The 12,086-nt window shown below is 47.6% G+C and overlaps 1 protein-coding gene across 1 annotated transcript in view; it reads right to left on the reverse strand.

The window, feature by feature from the left end:
* The window catches only part of SMAD9 (SMAD family member 9), a 68,829-nt gene that overhangs the window by 21,783 nt on the left and 34,960 nt on the right, over positions 1 to 12,086 (reverse strand). The window contains exons 3-4 of the mRNA XM_073342126.1: positions 8,896 to 9,153; positions 3,176 to 3,283 (exon numbers count right to left, since the gene is read on the reverse strand). Coding sequence (XP_073198227.1) covers positions 3,176 to 3,283; positions 8,896 to 9,153 — 366 coding nt within the window. The remainder of the gene's footprint in view (positions 1 to 3,175; positions 3,284 to 8,895; positions 9,154 to 12,086) is intronic.

Genomic DNA, 12,086 nt, shown 5'->3' on the forward strand with positions numbered 1-12,086 from the left:
GATTCTCTCTGAGAGACAATGGACACCCTTGACGTGTGGGATGTGTACGTCGCCCAAGGATCCCAATACAGCCATAGGCGAGGGAAAGGCATGGATGGCAGAGACACCCAAGGGGCCCATAGCACGATAGTGGGTCGGCTCAATGGAATTGAGGACCCTTGTATTGTAACAGTGGGCCATGGTAAGAAGCCAGGGAAATGACATCCTTCTGGTCACTGTCAGACTCATCACTGGGTAAGGGTGGCATTGACCAAGATGTTGGTGGCATACAGCCTGGTGCTGAGGATGATTCCGGGCACCGGGATGCACTCGGTACCGGGGCCCCGATACCGAGTAATGGTGATTGTGTTTCTTCACCAACCGTCAGGTCGCTAGGATACCAGAACTCTTGCGGTATCATCGGCTCACTCGGTACCACAGAGAGGGTCTGTGATACGTTGCTGGTACCGATGGTTGTGAAGGTGCAGAGCACTCCCTAAATGGGAGTTTTGTCAAATTTGGTAACAAAGGTTTACTAGGTGCCACTCCTTTAGAGGCAATACGGTATTTGTCTCTCCCCTCAGGGGGCAGGACCATTGCCTCGGAGCCTGAGCCCCCGCTTCTCTAGACAGTGCGGCTGAGCTCACAGCGGAGGAACCCTGATGCTTCTGGGTACCGCATTTCGGAGCTGCCAGTACTGAGGTGGCCAATCACACTGGGGAAGCCCTTTGACAGGCCAACGGTGCTTGGAGCCCTTTCTCCTTGAGCCTTTATGGGGGGAATCTGCTGTTTTTTCTGCGTCTCTACCCCCTTTGAAGTTGAAAGCTCCGGGGAGGATCCGGGGTTGGCACCGGAGTCCCCTGGCAGCTGAAGTGCCTTCTCCATAAGGAGGACTTTTAACTTCAGCTCCCAGTTCTCGCGAGACCTCAGCTTTAGCTGGTGGCAGAGGGAGCACTTCTGAGGGATATGGGACTCTCCCAGGTACTGGACACTGTGAGAGTGTCTGGCTATTACAGGAATCGACTCCTTGCAGGAGAGGCACCTCTTGAAGCTAGGAGAGCCAGACATGCCCAGGGAGGTAGGAGCTATCACTCTCTAGCAGTGAGGAATGCAGAAAAAAGATGTTCTGTCCTCTTTTTTTTTTTTAAACCAAGAGAAGTTAGAATAACCTCTCAACACCCCTGGGGTGGGGGGAGGGACAAGGGGGATCCTCCCACAAGGGAAGGAAAGGTAAACTAAAGTTCTTTTTCTTCTTTTAGCCCAGGGGGGTAAACAGAAACATTAACTATTAAGAAGACCAAAAGAACCAAAAACAACAACTACTTAAGCTAAAGATGTAGAGAGAAAAAAAAACAAAAAAACTGCTCGCTCAGCTGGAGGCCAAAGGTGGTCGATAAGGAACTGAGGGGGGGGGTTCATCCACGCAGTGCTAGATAGCCTTGAGGCAGACCACATTTGAAGCACTGGAAAGGGTGACCTAGGGAAGTGGTGGAATCTCCTTCCTTAGAGGTTTTTAAGGTCAGGCTTGACAAAGCCCTGGCTGGGATGCTTTAGTTGGGGATTGGTCCTGCTTGGAGCAGGGGGTTGGCCTAGATGACCTCCTGAGGTCCCTTCCAACCCTGATATTCTATGATTCTATGACATGGCTACCTAAAATCTCCAATTAGAGGCGCAGGGACGCAGATATACCTACAGTGGAGAACCCACAGGGACACTACTCGAAGAAGAATAGTTGCAAAGTGGCTCTAAAGCTGTTCCATGCCCTAGCCTTTAGCATAGGGATGGGGGCTTCCAACCCTCCCAGCTTTCACTAGGTCTCCCACACAGAGCATGGGGATGAAGAGCTGACCTTCTCTACAGCTCTTTCTGTGCACCAGTGACACTACTTATTATTCAGAAAATATAGGTATGTATTACAGCAATGTGACATTAAAAAAAAAAAAGATGGAAATACTAAAGCCTCTGAACAGAGTGCTTTACGATGGGTAAGTAATTCACCCCAAATTGAGTCAATAAATCAGTCCTGATTTTGACTTAGATCTTGCTGTGTTACACATTCCTCCCTCCCCTCATTCCTTATTTGATCTTCGTCACTACAACCTGGATAATGGTGTTTGTTTTCATTAATACTTCTAACTTTTGTGACCCCACAGATGCAAATAAAATCAGAATCTTTTGTCCTGGTACCTGAGTCACTGAATGCTTAAATCCCTCTCTTGCTACTGAATGACAAGCCTGGGCTGCCTCCTTAACCTCAGATCTGGCAACGCCCACTGTTACAGATGTGCCTTGTCCTCCAATCTGGGAGTCGTCAACAGAGGTTCCGTAGGCAACTTCTCACCTCACCTGGACAGGCTCAGGGAGGAGGGGCGTTTCTTGTGGACAGTCCTTGGCGGGAATCTGTCGTTGTGCCCATGAGGAGTGCCTTCTACTCTCATGGGCAGCCCTACAAGAAGAGTCCTTGGATTTAGATGTTGAAGGCTCCACTCCAAAGCATGTGCTTGGAGAGGCACAGATGAGAGCCACCTAGCCTTCTCCCTCACGTGCTTTCGTAGGCGAAGCTCACAGGCTTCTCAAGTTCTGGGTGGGAAGAAGCGATTGATCCTGCACTTTGCAGAGATATGTGCCTCACCCAGACAATACAGGCATCGCTGATGTTCCATCTGATGGAAAAGGAGCAAGGGCAGGAGATGCTATTCTTTAATCCTGGGAATCTGAGCATAGTCCCAGAGCAGAGGAGCAGGTTCCCCAACCAGGGAAAAGAAATATTCTATGCTAACTATAAATTTAACTACTAATTACTAAGCTAAAATATATAATTATTTACAAATATTTTCTTTCTTTGCAGGTTATACAACTGAGCGACGGAGGACATGAGTCGGACTCAGACCATCTGGCAGCAAGAAGGAACTGGAGAGGCGTAACCCTCACTCCCTCTTATACCCTAGGCCAGGAGCACAAGGAGATCTACTGTGCATGTGCGGGCCAACAGACACTGCTTTGAAGAATTTCCAGACTCGGGTGCACGGTGCAAATGCATACCCACATGTGGAATACACACAGGGACAAGCACTCGAAAAAGAACAATAGGCCTTCCTGCTCTGAAGAATATATAATAATTCTTTGGCTAAGAATTATTCCCTGGGGAGCAGTACAAATACTTGTATATTTTCAGTTTCTCCAGCAGCAGATTTACCTCCATTGGGCAATGATAGCACTAACTGATTGTCAGCTGTTGCATCCACTGATCGTCCATTTTGGTTTCCTGGTGTTTCTCTTGCATTGTAAGGTGGGGGCGTTTCAACTAAAAAACAGAAAGACACTGAGATCAGCAAGCTGGTAAATTTTACCCAGGTCTGCCTGGTAACTATTCAACACTACTTCAGCATAGTTTAACTGGAGAAGGGTCCAAAACAGAACCTGAGTCTGAATCCCGCCCTCCTCAAACTCCAGGTCAAGACTGTTTCAGATTCAAATCCCTGGAGATGAACCTGTCCCTATGGTTTAGGCTCTGTGTCAGGTCCAAAGGCAGAAGGGTCCTAATTTCCAAATACAGTTTGGATGTGGCCCAAGATGACAGAAATTTCAGCTTTGATTTTGGCACTGGTTAGTCTGCACCCAGTCCCAGTTTAGCCTCAAACCCAAACTCCATGGAAAGAGTGGAGTTCCATAAATGGGCTCCCTGAACCCAGCCCGCTTCACATGGAATCCTGGTGAGGTTGGACAGCAAAGACACACTAGCTGATCTCAACTGCCTTGACGAGGGAGAGAGAGCCGCACACAGGCCTAGACTAATACACAGTCAGCAAGACCTGAAAATGAATCAGATGGATTACAGGCAGAATGTGGAAGGCAGGCACTGCTAACTGTCTTGCCCTATGCCATGAAGCAAATGAGAGCCACTGCATTCTGCAGCCATTGCAGCCTCCGGCTCAGATTCAAGCAAAGACCAATCAGGACTGAATTACAATAGCGGTGAGGAACGTGGCTATAACTGTAATGAGTTCTGCATTAGACAGAACCGGGCACTTTCCAGGTCGAGTGATAGCCACTGTGAAGTAGTGTTGTACTAGGAGTTTCCATTCTGGAAAGCAATTCAGAATGACCCCTATTCTCCTGACCTGCCTAGCAAGTGGTGGCCTTGCCCTGGGAATAACGGAGGTGCAAAAAGCATCCACAACCACTTCAAAACAAGAGGTGCCAGAAACATTATGTAAGCTTTATCTGGATTGAGTTTCAGCCAACTGTCCCCCATCCAAACAAATCTGTCTGTAAGACAACAAAGAGATAGTTACAGCAGGACAACAGGAAAGGAGGCACACAGTTAGAAGTCACTAGTTTCACTCTGTATCCCAATCCGTATCCCTATCTCCCATCCAGCTCATACACGTTCAACAAGATAAGGAATAGAACAGAGCAAGCAGGGAACTTGTAGAAGGAACTCCCTTCTACAAGGCAGCTCAGTCACAGAAGAGTCGTGGCAACACCCACACCTACCATGGACCACAGCTAGGCTACCAACACCTGGTGATAGGTCTAACATAATTAGCAGGGAGAAGACATTCTTGTCCCTTACCGGCAGATCTTCCACCATGTTAATCAGAACTCTTTGGGTCATGAAATGGTCTGGACCTAGATGTGCAAAGATGTATTTAAACAAAAATGATCTAATCCAGGTGGGATTAACCCAATCCCCACTATCTCAAGAACCGCTCTCACAAATGGAGGAGCAGAGGCTGGCCAGTAATTTGCAGAACAAATATTTTAGAACAGAGGCTGCAGTTCCACACATGTATGTGCAGAGGGAGACTGGCGTCTCAAACGTTTGATCGTTTCCACTAGCACCTTCCCTCTAGCCTTAACCAGCCAAGATAATCTATGGCACTGGCTGCTGACTACCAACGACAGCCTGCCTCTCAGAAAGAGACACAAGATGACGCTCACGCAGGACAGAGCGGGCATTCATCCCCTCACACTTTGGGGAGGGCCAACTCTCTTTTAATCTGACCGATCTTCTTGTCAAAGAACCAAACGCACTAATGAAAAATAAACAAATGAACTACAAAAACAGAGCTCCTAATTCCTGAATTTTTTCATTTACAGAACAGCAGCCTAGGAACAGGAAAACACATCCTCCATTCTAATATATGCCAAGAAGGAACAGAGTGCGTTAGAAAGCAGAAATAAAGACCTTGTTTTCATATTTGAAAACACAGATGTAGACCTCGATCCTGCAAACATTTAAGCATGGGAGTCAATTTACTCTTGGGAGTAGCAATTTAATGGGACTACAAACAAAGAGTTGCACTGGTGTTTACATGTTTGCAGGACAAATAAGAGTATCTAGGTTGATATTCACCCGTGTGCAGAGAGACAGCAAAAGACATCTGTGTTGACCTGGTTTGACGTGAGTAATTGGACATGGGTGAGAGACAGGATTAGAGAAGTAAATGGATCAGCAGGCTGGAAACAGCAAGTCTGCACCGGCTAAGATAAGGGGGAAAACACCCAGGGAACCATTTACAATGGACAAGTTAAGTCCGAAACATAGAGATGGGGTAAAGAATAAGTTGTGCATGGACAGAGCATGCTGTACAGGGGTTGGTTCCTACAAAATGACCAAGCCAATCCCAAAACATGGGATGCAATGTATAGTAAATGCAATGTAATTTGTAAATGTACATAAAGGAAAGTTTGCAATGTAATTTTGGACGTGTTGTATGCCCTATACCAGGGGTCGGCAACCTTCAGCATGTGGCCCACCAGGGTAATCTGCTGGCGGGCTGCAAGATATATTGTTTATGTTGACCATCCGCAGGCACGGCCCCCGGCAAATGCTGAAGGTTTCCGACCCCTGCCCTATGCCACCCCCTTACACTTGAATCTGATCAATTCAGCATAGCTTTGCTGCATGACTAAAAAAAAGAACCCAAGAGAGAAGAGTTGGAGTTCTAGGGGAACCCCAACACTGTGCACCCTTAAACCCTATTTTGAGGGCTTAAGTGGGAATTAAGTGGTACATAGGCATTGGGTGGCCCTCCACGTATAGCGGATAAATACACACTAACTTGTAAAATGACCACGGAACCAGCAAAAAGGCAAGAACTGCAGTATACAGATTGATGTTGTTATTACGTATATTTCAGCAGTGCCCAGGACCAGGGCTCCAATGTGCTAAGTCAGGGTTTCCCAAATGGTGGGCCCCAACTCACTGTGGGTGGCAGAAGGGTCAAGGTAGGTGGGTCATGCATACCCCAGAAGCGCTCCCCCCACACACACTGACTTCCCCTGGACAGCAGGCAATGGCATGGGAAGTGGGATCCAGGCATTAGAGCGGAGGAGGCACCTACGGGATACATCTGGGATGGATACAGGATGCTGACTGTCTGCTTGCTGGCTCTGGTTGTTTTTCCTGTGCTGTTGCCTGGATCCTGCTCCCATGTCTCTTGGGCAACAGCATGGAGAGAGGGATGTGGGCAGCAGCAGTGTTGAGGAAAGATCTGGAGCCAGCAAGTGGACAGTTAGCACATTGGTGGCGATCACAAACCAGCCGCAAGGAAAGATGGACTATCTGGGGCTGCAGGAGGGGAGGCCAGGATAATGGTGGGTCCTGTGACAGGGTTGGGGGAAACCCCATCCTGTGAGGGGTGACTGTGCCTACCTCTCTTAGGAAATGGCGTGGGGGGGGGGGGGACATATGTATCTTATGCCTACATCCATCTCAGCCTGAGTCCATACGCTCGCCATTATCCGCAGGGCGGTGCAGCCTACTGGCCAGAGTCCATAAATTCGCCCTTGCGACTGGGTAGTAAGGCCTAGGGCCCAATGTCAGTCAATCCGCCCCTTTTCGCAGGGCAGTAAGGCCTAGTGGCCAGAGTCAGGAAATCCGATCCTTCTCACAGGGCAGTAAGGTCTAATGGCCCAAATTTCTACATTCGCCCCTGTCCACAGGGCCATAAGGCTTAGTGGCCAGAGTCAATAAATTTGCCATTGTCAGCATGGCAGTAAGGCCTAGTGACCACTGCCAGAAACAGAGGGAGGGGTTGCACCCCCAGCAGGGAGTCCAGGACCTCCCTCTCCACCGGATCCCAGCCCAAGGCCCTGGTAGTGGCCGTAGCACAGGCCACTGAGTCAGCGGGGCAAGGCTCCGACTCAAGGCTTTGACTCATTCACCAGTCCACCGTTTGATTCCCCTGGGCTGCTTCCTGCCATCGTCCCTGCTGCTATGGTCAGGTGTCTGTTACCTCTAGGTTCTCCAGTCTGCCCTTTCTCCAGCGCCTCCGAACCCTGCAAGGCCTCCGGGGTTGCCTTGGCATCTGCCTGGGATGCGGCATCCCCGGGCTCCTAGGGTCCCAGGCTTCCGCTAAGCCTTGGATGGGGTGGGCGGCACACGTCCTTCCTCCATGGCAGTCAGCCCCAACCGAGCCGAGCTGCTCCCTTTTATATCAGTGCACCTGGAGCATGCCTAGTAGAGTGAAGTGGGTGTGCCTTCCTCAACCCACAATGTAGGGTTAACCCTTCCCCATCCAGTGCAAGGTTCACAGTCCACAAAAGAGATGAATGTGCTAAGCACTGTACAAACACATCAATAAGCTAGCCCATCTTGAGTAACTTACAGTCTAATTTGTGGGAAGATGTAACAAGTGAGAGTGACAAAGAAAAGGAAGGAAGGGGGAAGGGAAGATGAAGGTTATGAAAAAAGAGTCATGTGGTTACCCAGATAGCTATTGCACATCTTGAAGGTTCCTGAAATTACCACAGCCTTTTTAAAATTAAATAAACTCAGCTGTCCCTGACTGTTTCGCAATCAAATAATTTTGTCTCCAATTCAGAATCACGTATGCTCCGATTTGCTAAAACGCAGATTAAGCCACTTACATTTTCAAGTGGTTTTACAAGCTTTCAGGATCAGCTGAATTCACAAGACATCCATACTGTGTAATTTACAATGGGCCTCATCTTCCAAGGACACAAGTATAAATCAGGAGCAGTTCCACTGAAGTCAACAGTTACCCAGGTGTAGAACCACAGCGAGTGAAAAGAAAGGCCCTACTTATACCCTGTCATTCTGGGAGTACATCAGTGAGGTTGCAGAATATGAGCTAAAATGATTAAAGATGCAAAAAAGAAACGATAGAACAGGTAGGAAAACAAAATCTTCCTATGTCCATAGTGTCGGATTATAAATAAATAAAGGACAAATGAGAACATTAAGGACAGGAATTTAGATGCTCAAAAGTCAAGCTGCAAGATTCAGCTCTGAATTACATCCATGTAAACTCAAAATTGAAACTAATAGATTTACACTGGTGTAACAGGAGCAGAATCTGAGCCAAGATTTCTGTAGTAATGTTAATTTGGAGTTGTTTCACATGGCATATGTTGAACACCACGAGTATCAATATATTCCTTGAAACTTTAAAAAGTAAGAGGTTCACAATATGTGCAACATGAATGAGTGAACTTTACAAAGAAGGGAACCTTGGACCTGACTTAGCATCCTCTGAAGTCCATGGGAGTCCCTCCACCATCTGCAGTGGGCGCTAAATCAGTTACCTTTTTCATTTCCTGAATTAAGTCTTTCTGTTCATGAACTTCAAGTGACATCAACAAATGTCTTCGTATTTTACTTTCCCTGTCCCCCAGGGAAAAGTCCAAACCTATTGAACCTGGGGAGTTCACAAGCTACACTGACTTTCCCGCTGGAGTTTCTAAGCTCCTTGAGAGCTACTGGGTCTGCCCAGAGCTCACAGGCTGTATTAAAGGAGAGTCTCATTCAATTTCTTTTCATCTATTTAGCCTCCTAACAGAGCATGTCCATCTTTTGCTTCAGCCTCGAAACACCATGCAAGATCTCCTCCTGCATTCACATTCACTGTCACAGGTGGACATCTGGAGACCATAGTTACTGCTTACCTGTTAGCTGATATGGACTTCCTGGTCCAGAAGAACTTCCTGGAGAGTTAGGGTAGCTGATGCTGCTGGGTGACTGAGAGAACATGTTACTGGGTGATGATGGAAAAGGGGTGCAGGGAGTGTGCTGGAAAGAATCAGGATAGGTGGCATTATGTGGCATCAGAGGCTCACTGTGGAGGGAAGCACTCCGGAACTTGGCAAGGAGGCTGAGATGCGGGTTAAATTCACTGTGTCTTGGAACCAGCACTGGAGGCAACACTGAAAACAAACAAACAGAGTACAAGTTTTAGTCAACCACTCACTCTAGCGTGCTGTATCTGTTTCTACGTCTGAGCGACCCACCACACTACCAAAACGTCACTTCAGACACACTATCCTCTGAATGCTGCTATAAATGTGTTACAAACGTATTTTAAATACCCTTTACCAGCATCCTCATAGTTTGTTGTTGTTACAACCCAGTTCATCCAGCACCCCTCACTGAGACTAGAGCAGTGGTTCTCAAAGCCGGTCCACCGCTTGTTCAGGGAAAGCCCCTGGTACGCTGGACCAGTCTGTTTACCTGCCACGTCCGCAGGTTCACCGTTCCAGGCCAATGGGGGCTGAGGGAAGCAGTGCTGGCCAAGGGACGTGCTGACTGCCCTTCCCGCAGCCCCCATTGGCCCGGAGCAGCGAATCGCGGCCACTGGGAGCCGCGATTGGCCGAACTTGCGGACGTGGTAGGTAAACAAACTGGTCCAGCGCACCAGGGGCTTTCCCTGAACAAGCGGCGGACCGGCTTTGAGAACCACTGAACTAGTGGATAATAAATCTGCTCAGCAACTTTCTTCTTTCTTCAGTGGCAACAGGGTACCATTCCTTACACAGTACGACTAACGCTTTCAGATAGCCGGCCCAGTTCTCCAGCTGCTACATGAACAAAACTCCAGCTGTCTTCAACAAGGAGAGAGAGAGTATGCATGCACACACCCCCCCCAAATAATAGAAGTGGCACATTTATACCCATTAAAATTACAGCTCCCACAATCTCTTTTCTGGGATGCTGAAGAAGTCAGAGATTTGCTCAATACTCTTGATATTTGTCAAATTCAGAGCCCACTTTAATAGTAAAAAAAAAAAATATTTGGCATTTTTCAGGGATGGGGTAGTATAATTATCTGAATTTTACAGATGAGGAAACTGAAGCATGAAGAGATCAGAGACCAGATTTTAAAAGGTATTTAGGTACCTGAAAATGCAGACAGGTGTCGACTAGGATTTTCCTATAGTATTCCTTTCAGAATATCAATTAATTTATTTGTTCTGGTATTTCAACGCAGGTCCAGAGAAACAGGAGAGTCAAGATGCTCATGATGGAATCCATGTAAGTACAGCAGCAAGATAGACTTGGGCCTGGTCTGCACTTCGGGGTTAGCAAAAAGAAAAGGAGTACTTGTGGCACCTTAGAGACTAACCAATTTATTTGGGCATAAGCTTTCGTGAGCTACAGCTCACTTCATCGTATGCATACTGTGGAAAGTGTAGAAGATCTTTTATACACATGCTTTGTGTATACAAAAGATCTTCTACACTTTCCACAGTATGCACCCGATGAAGTGAGCTGTAGCTCTCGAAAGCTTATGCTCAAATAAATTGGTTAGTCTCTAAGGTGCCACAAGTACTCCTTTTCTTTTTGCGAATACAGACTAACATGGCTGTTACTCTGAAACCTGTCATTATTCAGGGTTAGGTTGAATTTAGCAGTGTTAGGTCAATTTTAAAATGAAAGTGTCCACACAACCAGCCACGTTCCGTCGACTTAAAGGGCTTTTAAAATCGACGTCTGTACTCCTCCCTGGTGAGGGGAGTAGTGCTAAAATCGACCTTGCTGGGTTGAATTTGGGGTAGTGCGGACACAAATAGACGGTATTGGCCTCTGGGAGCTATCCCAGAGTGCTCCATTGTGACCGCTCTGGACAGCGCTTTGAACTCCGATGCACTAGCCAGGTACACAGGAAAAGCCCTGGGAACTTTTGAATTTTATTTCCTGTTTGGTCTGCATGGCGAGCTCAGCAGCACAGGTGACCATGAAGTCCCCCCAGAATCGCAAATGAGCTCCAGTATGGAACGAATGGGAGACACTGGATCTGATTGCCATATGGGGAGAAGCATCTGTGTAGGCAGAACACCGATCAAAAAGAAGAAATGCAAATATATTTGCCAAAAATCTCACAGAGCATGTTGGAAAGAGGCTATAACAGGGACACACAGCAGTGCTGCGTGAAAGTTAAGGAACTCAGGCAAGCCTACCAAAAGACAAAGAAGGCAAACGGTCACTCTGGGTCAGAGCCCCATACATGCTGCTTCTATGATCAGTTGCATGGCATTCTAGGGGGTGACCCTACCAGTACCCCACCACTGTCCGTGGACACCTGCAAGGGGGGAGTCTCATGCAACAGGGAGGAGGATTTTGTGGATGAGGAAAAGGAGGAGGAGGAGAATGCGCAGCAGGCAAGCAGCGAATCTGTTCTCCCTGGTAGGCAGGACCTTTTCATCACCCTGGAGTCAATACCCTCCGAAGGCAGGATCCCTGACCCTGAAGCTGGAGAAGGCACCTTCGTGAGTGCACATTTGTAACTACAGTACAGGGTTTAAAAGCAATAGTGTTTAAGGTTTGATTTGCCCTGAAGAATTGTGATACATTCTCGGCCAGTACAGCTACTGGAAAAGTCTGTTCACATGTCTGGGGATGGAGCGGGAATCCTCCAGAGACATCTCCATGAAGCTCTCCTGGAAGTACTCTGAAAGTAGTCTGGAATCATTGCAGCACAAAGCATGGCAGCAAATGGTCCTTGGTTTTGGTCGCATTCAAGCAACATTCGGTCTTTACCTTTCTGTGTTAGCCTCAGGAGAGTGATATCATTCATGGTCACCTGGTTGAAATAGGGGAATTTTTGTAAGGGAACAGTAAAAGGACCCCTTCCTGCTGGGCTGTTTGCGCGTGGCTAAAAGGGATCATCCCGGAGAATAACCATGGGGTGGGGTGGATACAGTGTGCTGCACATCCACCCAGAAACCGCAGCCCCTCCTTTTAAATGTGAAACCCAACCCATTGCTTGCTCTGGGAAAGGAGGGCGCTGCAGTTTGAAAACATTCCCACATGTTATGCATAAGAAGCCAACCCTATGTACCCTTTACCTTACCATGGCTGC

This window comes from Lepidochelys kempii, chromosome 1 (assembly GCF_965140285.1).
Source record: "Lepidochelys kempii isolate rLepKem1 chromosome 1, rLepKem1.hap1, whole genome shotgun sequence".
NCBI classification, from domain to species: domain Eukaryota; kingdom Metazoa; phylum Chordata; order Testudines; family Cheloniidae; genus Lepidochelys; species Lepidochelys kempii.